This window comes from Nesoenas mayeri (genome assembly GCF_963082525.1).
Source record: "Nesoenas mayeri genome assembly, chromosome: 2".
Classification (NCBI taxonomy): Eukaryota; Metazoa; Chordata; class Aves; order Columbiformes; family Columbidae; genus Nesoenas; species Nesoenas mayeri.
Genome location: NC_137543.1, coordinates 134,804,759 through 134,824,564, shown reverse-complemented (window position 1 = coordinate 134,824,564; position 19,806 = coordinate 134,804,759). Strand labels below are relative to the sequence as shown.

Here is a 19,806-nt window from a genome sequence, read left to right as displayed (position 1 = left end):
TCATTGTCTGAAAATAATGGGCAGTAATTGAATAAAAACATGAGCTTATGGTCTGTGCTTTTAAAATTTTTGTAGCATGTCAAATAAGATGAATTTCCAAGGCTTACTTTCCTCAGTCTCTTAGCTAACTAGAAGGATCGTCTCCATGTCACTGCAAAACTCCTTGTGCCAGTCCATTTCCTGTTACATTTCATCAAGCCATTTATCTAACATAATGAACAATCATTGCAGTTTTCCCACTGAGCTCAATTACAGCAGTATTTTAAACCTGTGGTTTGAACAGATAAAGAAAATTCAGAACAGCAATAATTATGAGGAATAAATCATTGAAGTCACAAAGGTTTCCCTCCTGGTGATAATGCCGTAAATTGAAAGTGTTGCTGTGCATTTCCAGCTAGGTTCACACATTTACAGTTCATGTTCTGATGGTTACCTTATACCTAGATATGTTACTAAACTACATTTACAGCACTTCAAACATCCTGTTCGGGTTGTACTTTGCCTCCTTTGACCTCTCTAGACTGGAATAGCTGCATATGGTAGAGAAAACTCTGTCTTTGATATGAAGGCAGTCATTAGCTGTGGGTAATGGGCAAAGACCTTTTATTCAAACAACCTTCTGTAAGACCATGACATAAGTGCTGTGATCAACAGACTGATGTTCCAATGCAGTGAGTGGTCCAGGAGGATGCCCTGGGTGCCTGACCCAGATTTATGTTTTTGTTTTTTTTTTTTAAATAAGAGATCTCCATGACACCTCCTTTATGATCCTGGGGATCTCCCTGTGAGGAAGCCTTTAGGAAAGGGAAGGCAAGTGCAAGACATTTGCTGAAAATGCTTTGTGCAGGTCTGGAGTAAAGCACACCTTACCTTCTCAGGTACTGTCCTGACATAGCTGTGCTCGAGCCCTCTCAGAAGCCATGGTGGTCTACCACACTTCCCATCCCATCCTTTTGGCTGGAGGGTGCTGAGCTCTTCTTGATGTCTCACCTGAGAGGCACCATGACAGGTCTGGCAGTTCTTGGTGGCCATAAACTGTCTGGCCTTGCTCTGTGCTGTCCCCTTTATCTCCAGATGCAGGTCTCCCTGCATCACCCCATCCTTCAGCCGACTCCCCTTAGCCACATCCCTCTTTCCTCCTCCATCACAAAGACAAATTCTCAAAACAGTAAGGAACATGAGAGGGCATGGAAAATGACAATGGAAGGAAAAACATTAATCATTGTGCCAATCACTGAATAGCATACATAGTGTTTCCCAGGCTATTTTAGTATTATCTGGATGCATATGTTAATGCAGCTTATATATGGGTATTTCTGGTAAGATGTGCTAAAGACTTTAATATCTTTCTGTCAATTTTCTTAGTGATTGGTTTAAAGTGGGAAAGAAATATCAGTGTTGTGAAATTCAGCCTACATACATTGGTGTACACTGATGTGCAAAATGTGAAGGTTTGAGGTTGAGATATGTTGATAATTTGGGTAGCTATCAAAGCGTGAAGCAGAAATAATGGGAGCAGCAATACAGCAAAAAAAACCCAACATGAAATAATCAGCTGATTTTATTGAAAGCTTCTCAACTCAGCCTTCATGCAGCAGAGCTTCCCAAACTGTCTAAAGTTGTATCCTGACTGACTAGCAAAAATATTCTATATGCATTTGTTTAGATAGAGCTTAGTATCAATAAAATGTAAGAGCTGGTTCCCTCTGACTGACTTGCCTCTGGATGGGAGGCAGCAGTGGCGCTATGAGCCAAGTGATGGTAGAGCACAGGGTGCTCTAGGCTGCATACTCCTTGGCCTCCTGGAAGAAATTAGGAGACAGTTAATAAAATAAGGATGTGTGATGTGTGATATGTACCAAACAGTTCTGAGCTTGGGCCTGATCGAGGCTGGAAAGTTTTGTCAGTACAATCAACGTTCTGCTGAGGAAATGTTACCGTTCTTCCCAAAGAAGAATGCAGATGGTGAGGTGATAACTGTATCAAGTTAAGTGAAGACTTATGGTAAAAGGCACTTAGTTGTCCAGCTTTTCCATTCCTATAGTGATGCTTATAAACTGATTTATAAACAGCCAAGAGGTTGCTGGTTTGCAATTTAAGAGCCTGGTGTGTGCTTATTATAAAAACAACTTGTGCCATCCAACAATCAATGTATGTACTTCTTAAGGGCTCCATGAATCACAAGTGCAAATTATGGTGTTAGAACCCACAAGTATGAGACTGAATAAAGCTGTACTTGAACTCCTGACATAATAGATATGTCAAAAGGAAAAAGACTGCTGTCTTGCACAAAGATGCTAGGAAAAAATATATAATGCAAAAAGGCTAGCTTTGTAATGACAACATCTTATCATAAAAACTGTTAACTTTCTATAGATTAAATTATATTTTCAAAAGCTAATTAACTTCTGCTTTTTAACAGTAAAGGACCAAGAGGACAGATACTTGCTTTGTGATTATGACTATGGGGTATGATTCAGCATCACATTGTAACCTTGAGCATAGTTGTAGTTTTACTTGCTTCTATAATCTCCCTGCCTCTCGCCTGCACTATCTCTAAGTGGCTTTGCTTCACTTCGTTTAGAGAAACCACGATCAGCATATTAATCGCTGTAATAAAGTTACTGTTTGGGTATGAACAGGACTGGAAGAGCAGATTCTTGCATTTTGGGAGTTCATCGCTGTAAGTTTCTCCTTCTAGTTGCTTTCCCTGGCACTGACAACCAACTAGTCATGTCCTTTTTCTGTGTTTTTCATTCACATGTTTCTCCTACAATTAACCTCTTCCCCAGTTTGCCCCAGCTAAGGGTTAAATTATTGCTCATGCTGTAGCAGGGAGTTGACAAACAAGTAGCAGAGCTTGAACTAAACTGCTTTAGTTCCTTATTAACTTTATGGACTTGTTAACAACTTAAAAATGTGGTTATATCTATGCACAGTGTATCTTAGTAAGAAAGCATCTCATTTTTCTGTGAATCTATGAACCAATTGTATTTACAGGTCCAGTAGTGTGAACTCCAGTATTCTGGAAACTGTTATAGTCCCAAAGTCATCAAATGGAGAAAAATATATATTAAGCCTTTTTTTCACCCACTTCAGAGTATGTAGCTTTCCTTGATACTCTATGGACTGGAAAGCTTCCCCTTACCTCACTCATCTGCAGAAAAGTGGCTGAAACAGAGACCATCCTTAAAGCTTCAGAAGGACAGGACATATACCTATTCTCAAGGATTCAGTTAGGTTACTTTTCTCCCTGATGCTGTAGGGCATCCAGATGTTTTGTTGCTTGAGTTGCTATTACTTAGAATGAATATCTTGATACAACAGCCTTTAATCCATGGTGGTATAGCAACAGCTGTTCCCACAATATACTGGCAAAACAGGTGTGAGGGGGGAAAATTAATGTAGTAAGTGTATGATTCTGGTACATATGACTCATTTTACTCTGTCAGTTTGTTCCAGATGAATCAAATAGGAGACTCAAAGGCTGATTACAATGACACCACTATAATCATAGCAGGGCCAGGCTCGTGGTGGCCTCAGCAGAATTCTGCCTGAGTGAATTCAGAGTTTGTTTTGGATTATCAAAACTCTACAACTTTCAATGGCTGACTGTATTACAGTTTTATTAAATGTAAAAGGCAGATTTGAATATGTGAAATGATTATTTTTTTTTTAATTTTATATCCCTATATCAAGAATTCAGATGTCAAGACAATAAAAGCATTGAATAATTTAAGGAGAAAAATGTTTCCAGAAGCCTATATTAAGTTTGTTCAAGCCAAACATTATTCTCACTACGTATGTCAGTTCCTAAAAAACTGAATGTCAGTGGACTATCAAAGTGCTGTATTGTAGTCACTTTTATTCAGTTTTACTCTTTGCTTATTTTGGACTCTATTTTCTTGATTTAGCACTCTTCTTTTAAGGAAAAAAAAACCAAACAAACTCCACACTCTTGCTTTAGGGCTTTCCATTTGGTTTCCAATTATTTTCCATTCAGTTTTGGTGTTTGAATTATAGACATCAGGGTAATATGCCATTGTTTTACAAATACCTCTATGGAGAACTGAAGGTACTCAAAGGACTTCTGTTGTTTGCAATTAATGTAAAAGATTTTTCAATGTCTATTTGTATTTTCTATTGGTGTTTTCCTTTAAATCTCTTAACATTAAGAGATGAGACTTTAACAAATAACAGTTTCCTCTAAAATTAACGCTTGCCTCATCAGAACATCTGTTTATTAATGACCATGAAGAGAATGGAGTCTCAGATGAGTGCATGCCAATTACCTTGAGGAAAAAAAACACAGGACCTAGGATATGTATAAAAGCTTTGCCAATATTTAGCACATGTTCAATCTGTCTCTAGCTTTGCAAGTTGTGTTTTTTTTTCCTCCTTCCTTTGAGAAGTGGTATCATTGGTTCACTCACTCATGTGTATTAGGAGCACAAGCTCCTTTGGGTGTTCCTGCACTGCAGCTCCTCCTGACCCACCTTTCTTTACAAGCCTTGTTGGCCTTTCTTCTACCTGCTCACTGTGAAACCACTGCAGTGGCTTTCTGTGATGTGGTTTTTTTTGCCCAGGCTCTAATCAGATTCTGCCTAACAAACAGAAGCAGCTAAGCCCAAGAGAAGAAAGGAATTACGGCAGTAATAACTTTACAAACCTTCTCTTGCTTTTAGCTCTTTTGTGCAAGTTGTGAGAGTAGAAAGAATGTGTTATGGTGTTTCCCATGAGTGAAGAAGGTTTAGCTGAAGGTCTTTTTGCTCTAAGCCCCTGTGTTTCAAAGCCATGCCTCAGTACCTAGCGTTGTGGTTTGGAGGAGCAGAGGACAACATCCAGACTGACATACATTAAGTCAGCATGAGCTGTGTCATGTTGACATGACACCATCCACACTATAGATTTAGTGGACTCTTAACTAAGAGTGGTAATTTTTTTAATTGAGGTGCAATTACATTCTGGGAGCATGTTCTGGTGTAGGTACAGGCAAAGGTGAACACATCTAGAGTGCATCAGGGCCTGCCAACAAAGAATATAGGCACACCAGCTTGTGATAATTGGCTTAAAGTCTTTCCTTAATGAAAGCTTAAACTTTTAGTTTTATATCTTAAGATTACTGAGACTTAATCTCTTAAACACTTCTTTATTTTCTACCAAAATTGAAGTTTTGCAACAAATCTGCTTCAAATAGAGTTTTGAAACCTCTTTAATTCATTTAGCTTTTTAATGTCTCTTTATATAAGAGAATGCAAATCAGCAGTTAGAGTACGGGCTTGGAAATTAATAGGTACTTCAACAAAGACATAGGATTAAAACACTTACATGTTAAAGACATGTTTAACTAGAACAAAATTGAGAGCTCTTCTCTGATGTTAGCTTCTTGGTCTTGCGTTTTTAGTCCTGGCTAAAATTGACAAGGAAAACACCAGGACACTGAGTATATTTTCATTTGCCTCCAAACTCAGCAGGCTGCCAGTTTAAAACAGAGGTGGCTGTGTGCTAGAAAGGGAAATTTGGTTTTATGTCACATCTGAAATAAGCACTTTTTTTTTTTTCCTTCTCTTGCTCTATGTGTCATTTGGGGCTGGAGCAGGAATGCAGGAGGTTTGTGTTCGGTGGCAAACAATGATAGGACAAGGGGTAATGAGATCAAGCTGCAACACAAGAGGTTCCACTTAAATTTGAGAAAAAACTTCTCAGTGAGGGTGACAGACACTGAAACAGGCTGCCCAGGGGGGTTGTGGAGTCTCCTTCTCTGGAGACATTCAAAACCCGCCTGGACATGTTCCTGTGCGACCTCACCTAGGCGTTCCTGCTCCAGCAGGGGGATTGGACTAGATGATCTTTTGAGGTCCCTTCCAATCCCAAACATACTGTGATACTGTGTCCATAATCCCTCTCTATACAGGGAAAAGTGGCAAGGTACTAGAATTACACAAGCCATACATAATCATCCTGCCACAGACTATAGTGTTGGGTCATTTTTAATGCGCTGTAGAAATCTCATGTGACTTGCTCAAGGTCACCCTGCAAGCCAAAAGTTATCAGGAATAAAAGCAGTGAATCCTGCTGCTCTGTAACTAGAAGGCCAAATCGCATCCCCCGGAGTATGGAGATGAGGGAAGACCTCACTATGACCACAGTGTGTGTGGCACAGACCCGATTTCCCTTCCCCACCTCCCTCGGAAGTTCCAGGGTGGTCACTGTGATTATCCACGATAACATTTTCTCACTCTCGGCTGCTAATTGTTCCACTGTGATTCAACAAGTATATTGATATCAACAACTACTGATACCAGGTAGCAGAATAGCTCTCTTCCCTGGTCTGTCACACTCTGTTAAATAAATTAGAAAATAAACAAATACTGCTAGTACAAACATTCTGAAAATAAACTGGGTTTGGCACAGGAATTACTGGTGAATGAAGTTCCTATTTTCTTTTTTTTTTTTTTTTTTTTGAGGGGAGTGAACACTGAAGTCTATTTTCATTTTAATGGAAACATTTTTGTCAGTCTGCCAATTCAAAATAAGGCTAGCAAAACAAGCCTAAAAATAGTGAAGGTGTAGTACAGCTAAGAAATTGTGAAAGCACTGAGTGAGCAAAAGCTAAATACCATATTATGGCCTGAACTGAGCACTTTATAAATGTCTAAAAATAAACAGACGAAAAATACAACTCAAAAGCTCAGTGGTCTGTTAGACACAGTTAGATAACTAGCTGACTCTATTTCAGGTAAATCCAGATTTAAATTATTAGCCTTGTCCAGAAGTGGCTTTAATTTCTAAAATATTTTTTTCTGGTTTTTAAGTGTTAAAAACCTAATCTGTCTGGAGATTGAAATGGTTAAGTTCTATCAGTAAGATAAACTTGTAAATATCCAGCTGAACTTCTACCTTGAGGCCTCAAAATTGAGATACATTTTAAAATCATTCAGAAGGTGATTTTACTTCAGATGAGAAAATTAACTAAATCTGAGCTACTGAAGGGTTGTGGCACTGAATGCTTAAGATATTTCTTTAGTGCTCATAGTAATACAGTTAAAGATACACTTTGGGACACTTTCATGACTTATGGCTGCTCGCTTCCTTCTATTAATATACACAGTACATGAAGTTTAGCTTTCAGGGTTTTAATAAAGAAAACTGTATTTATTCTCTAGTGCTGAAAATAATCTTGTTTCTCTAGCTTTTAAGTTGACCATTTTTTCAAATAACCCAGGAAGATGTAACTTATAGGATTGGTATGGCTCATCCATGTGAAGTCTAGATCAAGGATGTTTTCTAACACTGCTTGTTGATTCAGGTTTTTCATTTGGCAGTGGAAAACCTTACCATACAAGGTTTCTCAAGGTTAAAGCTAACAAAATTGCACATACATCTATTTTAGTTTAGAAAGAAGTATTTAAGCCACATTATTTTGTGGGAATGTTTCTGTAGTTTAGGAAGGTGGACTCCATAAGGAAAATAATGAAGTCTGCAAATCAAAAAATCTGAAATCTATTACTGTAGATTTTCAAAGGTCTTTCTCCTTCCTCAGCCTGAGGAAGTCAAGTCTCACAGTATCCTTTGTGGTTAGTATAGTAAATACTGTTCATTTTGTAGATGAGAATACTTGTCTGAGGTTGTATGGCAAGTTACCAAAAAAAAAAAAACAAACAAGAAAAGGCTGACATGGACAACTGAAACTGAACTTTTAACCTTTCTGAATGAGTAATCTCTATGAATTGCAGCACATAAATTGAGATAAGGCATTAGTTGCCTAACCTCTTCAGCTAAGTTTCTATATATGTCATCTTCACCTTCCTTATTGCTTCTGTAGGCTGTGGGAAATAAAGACTTCCTATCTATTGCTGCTATATTTCTAGTCACTCTTGTTTTCTCACATAATTTCAAATAAACTCAATTAGCAGGGGGTAGGCCAAGATGAGAATGAGTAAGTTTGAGTGCTGAAATTCTCAGAAACTAAAGGAGTCTGTGTTTGGGAAGTCTTCCAAAAACTTTGGGAGATGGCTGAAGCTGTGAATGCATGGCTGTAATAACTGTATTAAAAGATCAGCTCAAATTGCAGTGTTTGACTTTCTGCACACTCAAAGCAGTCTTTCATTAATTCTTCAGAAAATTCTCTTTCCTCAAGTATGAACACTTTTCTTTTTTTCCTTGTGGAAATATTAAAATCAGATTTAAGACAAGGTTCAGACTCGAAGCCAAGTATGTCTCCAGATTGCAGATACTTAGTAAACTCATAGTATTTTAACCAGAACTTGAAGCAATTTTTTTTTTTTCTTGTCTTAAGCCTGCAGTCACGTTGATGAAGGCAAGCTAAAAACCTCACAGCTTTCATTGCATAACGTCTGAAAGTTGAAAGGGATCCAGTTCTGGGAATTTGTGTAATCCTGACATAAGCCTAAAACTTTGTTTTTGAAGGATGCCTCCAAAGGGAAAGGAACTTGGCTGTGAGAGCATTGAGTTTCCAAGCGGGTGAAAAGTAATATCAGAAGTTACTAACGCTGTTTCTCAGGCAGACGGCATCAATGTTAGCTGTCTTCAAAAGTTTGCATCTGCTAGTGCTGAAAAGCTGTACTTCATCTCTCACTTGTCTCAGGCCACCATTTCAAGTATTAAATAACAATAGTGCTCAGCAGAAATAGCTTTAAAAGCTTTTTTTGAATGAGACAGGTTCTAATCTGAAATCTAAGTTTTATATGGTTGTATATACATAGAGAAACTAAGACCCCAGTAATTTACTCAGTGAGGTCTCTGATTAAATCCTTGTTATTTGCATTGTGGATCAACACAAAACAGTTCAGACTTTTTTTTTTTAAGTTGAAAATGACTGTTTACTTTTATTTCTGTACTATTTGGGCTATTTGATAGAATCATGTGAAGAAGAAACAATTTATTCCAGAAGAAAAGCAACCAGCCAAACTAATGAGTTTCCTTTTCCAGCTCAGGCTCTAGCAGCTCTGCACCTTATGTCCTGCCTCTTCTCAGTAATTTTCATCAATAATCCACCACTTCCCTGGGGAGATTATTTCAATGGCTGATTATTCTCACTGTGAAAAATTTTCCTCTTTTGTCCAACTGGAATTAACCCAGCAGTAACCTGTAGCCATTACCCATCATCTTTTCCAATGTGACTCCTTGTAAGAAGGGAGTCTCTGTCCTCTTTGTAGCCACCCTTTAAATACTGGAACATGGTGATGTTGTCTCCCCTAAGTCTTCTTTTCTCAAGGCTGAACAAAACCAGTTGTCTCAGCCTTTCCTCATGTGGCAACTTCCCAGTCCTTAGATCATCTTTGTGGTCTTTCTCTGGGTCCACTCCAGTCTGTCCATGTCTTTCTTGTATAGGGGGGACTAAGACACTTTTAAGATTTGGCTGGACAGGTTGCTGGGCTATCTTGTCTAGACCGTGCTTTTGCCAAGAAAGGTTGGACCAGATGATCCTTGAGGTCCCTTCCAACCTGGTATTCTATGATGCTTTAGGACTGAAATCTGAATTTGGGATGCAAAAACTGGGGATCCTTGGTCTGTGGTGTGACTGGATTAGATGACCTGTCTCAGTATGGTTATGGTGGCCCTTCTTCATGAGAGGTTGCTTGGGAACATCCTCCATTCTGGTTGAATTGCTCTTTCCCTGTCGTACATGGGACATACCCATTCACTACATATTCAGCCAGATAAAAGAAAGGCCTTGGAGGTCCATAAGATGCTATCTAGGAGTGGGCTGCGGCCACCAGAGCACTTGCCCATCAACATGAAGAGCTACTGCTGTGGTGTCTGAGGAGCAACTTGTAAACATGGCAACCATGATGGGGTGGAATGCACCTATGGGGCTTAGACCTAGTGGCTGTGGTCCCTGAATGGAGGCATCTACTACAGATGTGTCTCTTTATTTTAGTTCCTGAGGCAGGAAGGCAGACAAGGTATAAGTCCATCTTCTGCTGCGGAGGAACTTGGTGGTTTAACTGACCAGAAAAACTGCATAGTCCTTATCTGTAGATCTTTAAAAGGATTTTCTAATAATGTTTGTGATAAGTACAGTTGAAAGGGTTTGCATTAGTCTGAGGTTAATAAACTTTTATGAGCATTGGAACAGCTGTACACTGAGGAAAAATCTTCCAGTGAAGAAGACCTTTTATTGAAAACACCTATGTCATCTGTTTGCACTTGAGCTGGTTTTGTGGTTTCATGCAGCTGAGTGTGTGAAAAGCATATTTATACAGAAAAAATCACAAAAATAAAAACTGGATTGGAAATGTAACTTTATCATTGAGTAGCAGATACAGTCAGAGTTTCCCCTGAGATTTTGAAATTACTTTGTTTCTTGCCACAGATGAGAATCAGCACTGTTGAAGTAGCATAGAAGAGGAACAGACATGTGAAATAGAAACAACCTGCAGTAGCAAATTCAGGACTTTCAGGTTTTTTAGATAGCTAAAAATATATCAGCCTTTGGGATAAAACTCAGTTAAACCAAAACCCTGACTATTCTGGGATCAAGCAGCCTCCTAATATGTGTATGCTAAATTACATTACATAAATATCTTGTATATTGTAAATATCTAGGTGATATAGTAAATATCTTCTGGAAAGTATTTCTGGAAGATGTAGCTTCATGGATGTTCTGGACATTTAGATTCAGTAAGATAATTATTAATAAAATATTAATTTCATAATTTTGCTCAGTGTTGAATCTATTGCTAATGTTTGTGTGCTTTTAATTATTTTAGGAAATCTATCAGTGGTGTGGCTCATCATGCAATAAGTATGAGCGGCTGAAGGCTACTCAAGTTGCTGTTGGCATTCGGGACAATGAACGAAATGGAAGATCTAAATTAATTACTGTGGAAGAAGGCAGTGAACCAGACCAGCTCATAGAGGTATTGTAATATGTGTAGCAGTTACTGACATAGCTGTGAATAAAATGTTTTTACATCTCAAGAATAAAATAGCATTGGGCTCAAATCTTATGTTCTTGAAGAACTCCAGGAATCAGAATTAGGTAGGCCAGTTTATACTTATTTTCCCTCCTTATCCAAACAGTGTTAAGTTTATTGGGCAGTAGAGTCTGAGATAATTAATCATCTGAGAATACTTCTTTAAGAATTGAATGTTTGATTTTTTAAATTACCCATAGGGTGACTGAATTAATGGTACACCTCATACGTGCACCACACTATCTGCTCTGTGTAAGGAAAGAGTAGGATTGAGGTGGGATAGCACCAAACTACAGGAATAACATTAGATCACTGTGTCTGGGTTGTCAACAAATGTAGCAAATTGCATGGAGGTCCAGGGGGACCAGCATGCTTCTTTGCATAACTGCTTCTATTGCAAACTCTTATGGAACTAGACTCTAATAACCCTACTAACCCCCTTCCTCAGATGTTCAGAATGTTCAACTGTTTACTTTAAAAGCAGAATTTAGATTTTATAACTGCATTGATAAAAGCAGATTGAAAAAATATCCCCAGTTTATGGCATTTTCGGATCTTGAAAAAGTTAACGAGCACTGATATGTAGTTGCAGGCCACACACTAATAAAAGCATTGTCACTTGGCATTTGTGTGCTAAATTAAGCTTTTCCATTCATTCTCTAAAAAGAAGGAAGAAGGAAGCAGGGTCATAAGGCAGTCCTTCAATCAAATGGAAAATGTACTGTTATAATATTATCTTGTATTTAGAGTAACTTCAGGAAGTAATGCTCATGGTGCATGCAGGTATGCCATTATTTTTGATGGTGCTTACATTCAATTTTGTCACATGGACATGAGCCAACAACGTGCACTTGCAGCTCAGAAAGCAAATCATATCTTGGGCTGCATCAAAAGGAGCATGGCCAGCAGGTTGAGGAGGGTGATTCTGCCTCTCTGCTCTGCTCTGGTGAGACCCCACCTGGAGTCCAGTGTCCAGCTCTGGAGCCCTCAGTACAGGAAAGATATGGACCTGTTGGAGAGGGGCCAGAGAAGGCCACCAAGATGATGAGAGGTCTGGAACACTTCTCCTATGGGGAAAGGCTGAGACAACTGAGGTTGTTCAGCCTGGAGAAGAGAAGGCTCCAGGGAGACTTAAAAGTACTTAAAAGGAGCCTGCAAGAAAGACGGGGACAGACTTTAGAATGACCTGTTATGACAGGACAAGGGGTAATGGTTTTAAACTAAAAGGGGGGAACTTTAGGCTAGACATGAACATGAGAAAGAATTTTTTGATGATGAGGGTGGTAAAATACTGGCACAGGTTGCCCAGAGAGGTGGTGGATGCCCCAGGCCTGGAAATATTCAAGGCCAGGCTGGATGGGGCTCTGAGCAACCTGATCTGGTTGAAGATGTCCCTGCTTATTGCAGGGGGGGGTTGGACTGGTGACCTTTGAAGGTCCCTTTCAACCCAAACTATTCTATGATTCTATTCTATAACTAGTTATTGTCTAAGCAGCAAAACATACTGGGTGCTGAGCCGTCAGCCTTTGGCCATGCCAGCTGTGGTGACCCCTTTGGATGATCTGTCCATCTGTTTGCAAAAACATTTTGCCTGTGATGTGAGCACAGATGTGGCTGTGCTCGGAAATAGGGAGATGACACTCAGTGTACTGGAGATTTTTGAAGGTAAACAAAAAACGCAATCCTCTATCTGGCTTTTTACTTCCTTTTACAGACTTCTGATGCCAGCTCTGTGTGGCGCATATTTTACAACTATAACTGCTATGAAAAGAGCATTGGTTGACAATTAGAGCCCAACCTCTCGCTCCTTATTAGAATCACAGTGCTGGGTTGCTGCCCACTGCGGGTCACAGATGGGTGCCACTGTGGGAACCCACTGGCATGGTTCCCTGGCAGTAGCCACCTTCTGCCAAGCCCAAACTGGGTCTGCTGCTCGTGGCTCTGCACAGGGCTGCCAATGGGATGGGCTCACGTGTGGGTTGGGAGCGCTGATCAGGACAGCTGCACTTTGCACCTCTTATCTGACTGTGGTGCAGAGGAGGAGTCAGATTTCGGTGCTGCTGCAGTGAGGACGCGTGCCTGCCACAGGGATGGCTATCAGAAGGCCAGCTGCCTCCTCCTCCTGATGGGCTGTGAGTCACAGGATGTGCTGGGTTCACCCGGCATCTGTTTGCCAGACTTTTTCAGCTGGGTGCAACTGTTTCGTAGTAACCTTGACACAATTGCAAGCAGGAAAAAACGCCAAGGCTGCATTTTGATCCTGTAGTGCATTGTTGTTTTATCAGGGAATAAATCTTTTCTTCACTTGCTCAGCAGTGTATGGAAAAGTTTCTGCTTTTCCTTTTGCATTGTGAATGTAGAGTGAAGAAAAATGGGTAGGTCAATGCATGTAGGTTCATGGCTTTTAATCACTGCCGCTGTCACGAGCCTGATTTTAGTGAGTTTGTCTGCAGCCAGCGTTTGCCTTCTAGCCTGCATTGTGCTGGGTAGCTTTGCTTCTGGAAGTGCTGCTCACATAACCAGGTCTGCAGCTCAGCTGTGGCTGTCCCAATCAAAGCTCTGAAATGTGCTGCTGGTAACCTAGCTGGGTAGTTAACTTCACAAACATAAGTACTATTAATCTATGTTTCTAACCAAATTGCATCCAATTCCTGTTGATCTTCATTGTGACTTCTCCTTGTTCTCACAAAATTGTCTCTAACCTGCTGTAGCACTTGCCCAGGCTGACTGCTCTGAAACCACCACTGTGCTTGTTTCTTCACTCAGCATCAGGAAAGATGGATTTTTGCATCTCCAGCTTTCTTAGAAAAAGATTGACTCTTTATTTTCCTAGGGAAAAGAATTATGTACTTTTAATATTAATTTTGTCATCTGCTATGTGACTTACCTCAGAATGAGATTGCCTAAAATTATCTCCTCTGCTAAATGCCAGGAATGATTTCCCCCTCCCATCGGCTAGAAATCTGCTCCCATCTCAGTGGCTAAACTTGCTTGGGCACAGCTGCTAGAAAAGCGTTCACCAGGTGGGGGCTGACACACCCACCACCAGTAGCAATGTAAAGAGCTCATAGTGACCTATACCTACTCCATAAGCACAGAGTTGTGTCTCTCAATCAGTAAAGCAAGACTGGTCTGCCTACCCTCCACCATGGAGGCGAGACACACAGGTTGATTAGACAAACCCTGACAGACTTCTGCTTTCCTGCTATGGCATTAGCAGAGGCAGCAATGGCTGAGCCAGGTTGGTGTTGCCTGGCCTGCCCACTTTCCTGTTGGGATTGGGGAGCCCTGGGTGAGGTGAACTAGCCTGACAAGGGCCATTGACTGCTTTCAGCTACCAGGACCTGGGAACAGGTTGGCACTTCTTCGACAATTTGGACGTGGGAGAGAGCTGTCTGGAGCACGCTGTAGGGCTGGCTGGGCGAACAGCTTCCTTCCCCTGGGAGAGTGGCTAGAAGCTGGATATATGAGCAGTTTTGACAGCAGCAAACACAAAAATTCAGTTGAGTCACCCAAGAGAAAGTTGCAAAGCACCCAATCCTCCATCGGTAGTGCACCAACACCTTGATATGGTATCATACTTCTGGGGAGAAGTAGGAGAGGAAGAGAAAGTGTTAGTATATTTGTTTTACTATGTTTGTGTAATTTGAAATATTAGATACCTTAAAAGACTTTTAGATTGACAGCACTATTCTGACTACATAGACTCATCTCGCCATGATAGATTTTAAATATCACAGGCAGCTGTGACCGTCTGTCTGCAGGTTATAAGCGCCAATGAAAAAGTAAGATAAACTGAGTTTTAACTAAGTATTGAGCCTGCGTCTGTGCCTTCTACTTAATCATGAAGTAATCAGCTAGCACTTTGCAGGATGGTTCTTGTTTTCTATGCAGTCAAAACTGCCTGATTCTTAGGACTGTTTTATTGTTTTCCCACAAATGAATTCCTTAAAACTGCAGCTCTTGGTAGCCTGTGATTGCTGCAGCTTTTACTGCTGAGGCTTTTGGCTTTTGTTTCATTTTTGTAAAGTTTTTTTGATGCCATGGCTGAAACAATGAAACCTGAGAAATGTGACTGCTGATGTCTAAAACCACAAGAAAATGAAGGTCATCTTTGAAATCGTTCTTCTGACTTTAAGCAAGAAATGCTGTGACTTTTGTTTACTCAGCATTTCCAGTTGTGTGCCTGGTTATTTTCAAGTTCTAGTGGCCTTACAACAGGTGAGTGCAAACTCAGTTGTCATAAAATACTTGTGTAAATATTCAGCTAGTTTAAATATTGAGCAACAGAGGGAACCTCTTCCTCCTTTCTGATAACGCAGGCTTTCTCTTCCTCCTTTCTTCTTTCAAGCTCGTAAGAAATGCTGCATTCTGAGAACTCCTGAACACCATTGTGTTCAGTGATGATTGTTTTTGCCTGTGGTGTGAATAAATACTTCACTCAGAGGTATGGGAATGATTTGATCATGTTACAGCCAGTCACACCTTTCTACCGCTGTAACTGGAAGGAACTGGTAGCACTACACTGTTCTAACTCGGTCATGTGGATAACATCTCAAGAGCACAAAAAATAAGAGCCCACAAGTTACAGAGGCTGTAGAGACCCAAATAATGCAAATGTTGCTGCAATGTCAAGCTCTGGTAAACCTTAAATTAGCTGGATAGATGTCTGGGCATACAGACAGAAAAACAGGACCACCCTCTCCTTCCATGTTAAATTCAAGACCCTAAAAATTATTTGCTACAAAACAAGGAGAATGTCTAAGGACGACACAAATCACAGTGAGGTAACTGGGGAAAACTAAGGCTTGCTGTGGCTTGTGACTAGCACAAATGGGTTTGACAGTGCAAGGGCATGCTTCTTGGAAGGAGCTTGGTGGGTTCCTGCCGTGTCCGGTCCTGTCACATGAATGATTGCATAAGGCTTGAAGAGCAGCGTGTTGCCCCTGTTTTGGTACCTACTTCTTTCCCAGCAAGAGCAGGATCTACCATCACAGCTCTGCAAAAGCAAAAACTGCTACTGCTGTTCTCATGGTATAACTATTTCTTTTTGTGCCCTTGCTTTTGGTTGTATTATGGGGTGAAGTTATGCTAAGGAGAGGTTGGTTTGTTTTGTACACAGAGGAGTGGAGGAACAGTAGGAGTGAGGCATGTACAGGAGGAGGAAGAGGGCTAACTTCTTTTGTGGAATACAAATTCCAGGCATTTGTTAGGGATTAAGCAATTGTTTAATCATGTAGCCTGTACACTGTTTTACCCAAATGCCATGATTTCATAAGCAATGACTTGCATATAACCATTATCGTCCAGTGTGGCCTATTCACTAGCAAGAAACTGCCCAATATGAAAGTACCTTAATGCAGAAATATTAGGGCAAATTGTGTATGTCTTTGGGAATATGGAAGCATAAGTACTATAATGAAATAAATACTAGAAATTAATTTCAGTCTCAATGCAGAGGCATTACTGAAAGGTCACATATGAAGAAAAATGAAGCCCTGGACAGAGGGGTGAGGACAATGGGAATTGTGCCAGTCCCCAGTGCAAAGACTCAGTCACGCAGTCAGACTCACACACAAAAGTTAACTACATATTCATGAGAATGTAAAGACTTAAGAAAGCAAATGAGCAGAAAATAACAAAACTACCAGCTTTAGTTACTAGCTGTAGTTGCACTTGCTACTCAGATGAACAGATAACTTTCTCAGGCTGAAACTTTGAAACTATGGGTCAAATGTACCCCTGAGGAAGACGAATACACTTCTTTACTGGAACAGTTTTGGATACATGCAGACATCAGCAAAAACACAGTTTGGATTTTCACATTTTGAGTAATGAGTAAGAGTTTGTAGGGTATAAACTCAGAATAGTCCAGGGGGGAGAATACTACACATGCTTGTGCTCCTTTCACAGCAACATCTGTCCAGTCTGAGGAGTGGAAGTTTACAATCATTATACTGTTTAATTAAAATTTATGATGGGCTATGAATGTGGATACAAAGTACAAACCCCTTGCTCTGCAGGGAGCCAGTTTCAAGCTGTCAAAACCAGGCATCCTGTTTTCTTTCTAATTACTGAGTGTATCTCCTTCATTAAGGACAGTCCTTTTTCTTGATGCAAATTTGCATTTAAAGGACTCAGTTATGCAACCTGATCTCACGCATGGCCTGGACTTCAGCGTAGCTTACCTGCTTTGCACCAGCTGAGTATTTGGCCTAGTGTTATCCTCAGGCCCGAGTAGAAAATCAGCAGGGGTTTTGTCCGAGAACAGCAAAGGCTGGTAAGGAGGATTCATCAGCAACATTGCAAATTGTTCTTAAAGCTTCAGCCTTGGCTGCCTGAGGCCAGGTACTTAAATGACAGGGAACTGAATAGGAGCTGCAGGTGGCAAGTACATCTGAAAGTCAGGCTTTCAATTAAGTCTCTAAATACAGATTTCAGTACCTGCATTAGAAATTTTACTTCAGAAAATGTTCAGATGTATTGTACTGCATGGCAGGAACTAAATAGTTTATGAACAGCTCTAATAATAGATAGTTAAAAACCTAATTTCTGATGCTAGGAAAGATACTTCTATACTAGGTATTTTAGTGAGTTTTTAAAATCATAAGGCATTTCTGGAAGTGCTCACAATTAAATTATAACATGTTTGGTTTGCATTCTTGTGGGTAAGAAACCCACTCATCTTTGTTATATTTTCTTCTTCAGCAGCTGTAGCACTTGCAGGGTTACCACGTTAGTCAATTATCATCTTATAATCACATGTTAGAATATTAATGGAGTTTTTAATGGCATTTTTCCTTTCTGTGCTAGACTATCAAGAAATCTATTGATGAAAGCGCACTATAATTTTCAGTTATTAAATGAGCATAATTAAGAAGACAAGGCCAAATAAAAGAGTTGTTAGCAGTTATCTCCACGTGGAGTTGTTAGCAGTTATTTCCGTGTACTTTCTACCAATGGGAGGATTCCATGGAGAACTGAAAGAGCAGAGTTTCCTTGTTGTCTAAAAAGATGAGAGATATGCTGTTCTTGGAATCCAGCATCTCCCCAAAATAAATATCCCTTGAAAGGAATGTTTCTTTTTTCTCTTTTCCCTTCTCCTTTTTCTCTTTTCCCTTCTCCTTTTTCTCTTTTCCCTTCTCCTTTTTCTCTTTTCCCTTCTCCTTTTTCTCTTTTCCCTTCTCCTTTTTCTCTTTTCCCTTCTCCTTTTTCTCTTTTCCCTTTTCTCCTTTCCCCTCTCCTTTCCCACCCTTTGCCCTCTTCTCTTCTCTTCTCTTCTCTTCTCTTCTCTTCTCTTCTCTTCTCTTCTCTTCTCTTCTCTTCTCTTCTCTTCTCTTCTCTTCTCTCTCTTCTCTTCTCTTCTCTTTCTCTTCTCTTTCTCTTCTCCTCTTCTCTTCTTCTTCTCTTCTCTTCTTCTTCTCTTCTTCTTCTCTTCTTCTTTTCTCTCTCTTCTCTCTTTTCTTTTCTTGCTTTCTTTTTTTTTTTGCCACTGCCTCATCGCAGCCCCTGTGCAGAGCAACTCGCAAGGGATCTCTGCTCAAGTTTGCCTTTGAATTTTCTTCAGTGAAAGTTCTGCAATGCAGGGAGGTCTCAGGGAGGAAAATGTTGTAGTTTTTTTTCAGAGGAGGCTGAAAACAGGTTGCTGTTCTCTGTCGAGTCCATATAACACTGGAGTAAAAGTCCTCGCACATTTTGGCATGGGTGAAGAAACAGCTGTACAGAAGAAACTGTTCCATGTGTTGTGGGATCAGTTCAGTATTTCCAACACCAAGCGTGTAATGCTGAAGAAATATGTAAATATAATTATTGTGTTTTCTGCAAAGCAGGTTATTAGGGGCAGGACTTTTGTTTACATAACTGCCTATGACTTTGATACAACCTGGCTTTGCCTGTAAAAATGAGAGGTAGATAAAATTACATAGGATGAATTTAAATACTGCAGTATCAATGCTGGAACTTCTAATTTTTAAGAGCTCTAAATCATAGCCCCTTTGTTGAACATTTTGCCTCCTTTACACAAAATTTCAACCTAAAACCAGAAATTAGTTAGTGGAGGGCACCTAAACTAGCTGGAGGAAATGATTTGTAAGGAGCTAAACAGGATGTATCCCCTATGCAACCAGGTGAAAGAAACATTCTTGCTCTCTTTTTCTGTACTAATAAAAATTTATTTCAAGATTCATGAAGAGACATTAGAGAAAATTTATCAAAATACTCTCTGATTTGCTTTTTTAAATGTTAAGAGTCCAGATCTGTGCTCTGTCTTGGATGCAAGAGTTTGGGTGTCGCACCAGAGCGGATCCCCCAGCATACCTGATCTATTGGGCTGTATGGGACTGGAAATGCTGAGCTTGTCCATACAGCCAGTGGTGCATGGGGAAAGTATTTCAGTGCCCAGAGCAGCTTTTTCCACCTTCTCATCTCATGGACTAAGTGCTGAAACACCTTGCTGAAGCTCACTCTGCTCGCTCTGATGCTGCTGCATATCACAGCTGCCAGCCTCTCCATCCAGCCACTGGGAACACTTGTTTTCCTGCAGGGTCACTGGCTGCCAATCACCTGCAAAGTGTTTGCCATATTCCTCTTTTTAACCCACGGTGGACATGGTCCAGCCTGCATGGTGGCACTGCAAATGCCCTACTGCAAAAGTAAAGGCACTTAAGGAACGAAAAGCTGGGAGTTTTGTGGATTTTAGCAGATAAATAGTCCTTGTGTCTGGAGCTCCCTGTTGGTATCAGTTGCTGGTTTATTTCCATTATTTTCCAATACTTAAGCATGCACTGTCATGCAGCACATAAGTTTTTTTTGTCCGCCAGGCTTTCAAACTGAGATCTGCAAAGCTGCAAAGACTTCAGTGTGT

The 19,806-nt window shown here is 40.2% G+C and overlaps 1 protein-coding gene across 1 annotated transcript in view; it reads left to right on the top strand.

Moving 5' to 3' along the window:
- The window catches only part of SCIN (scinderin), a gene marked incomplete at both ends in the record, with an annotated part of 48,783 nt that overhangs the window by 8,636 nt on the left and 20,341 nt on the right, over nucleotides 1-19,806 (top strand). The window contains one exon of the mRNA XM_080340322.1: nucleotides 10,737-10,886. Coding sequence (XP_080196448.1) covers nucleotides 10,737-10,886 — 150 coding nt within the window. The remainder of the gene's footprint in view (nucleotides 1-10,736; nucleotides 10,887-19,806) is intronic.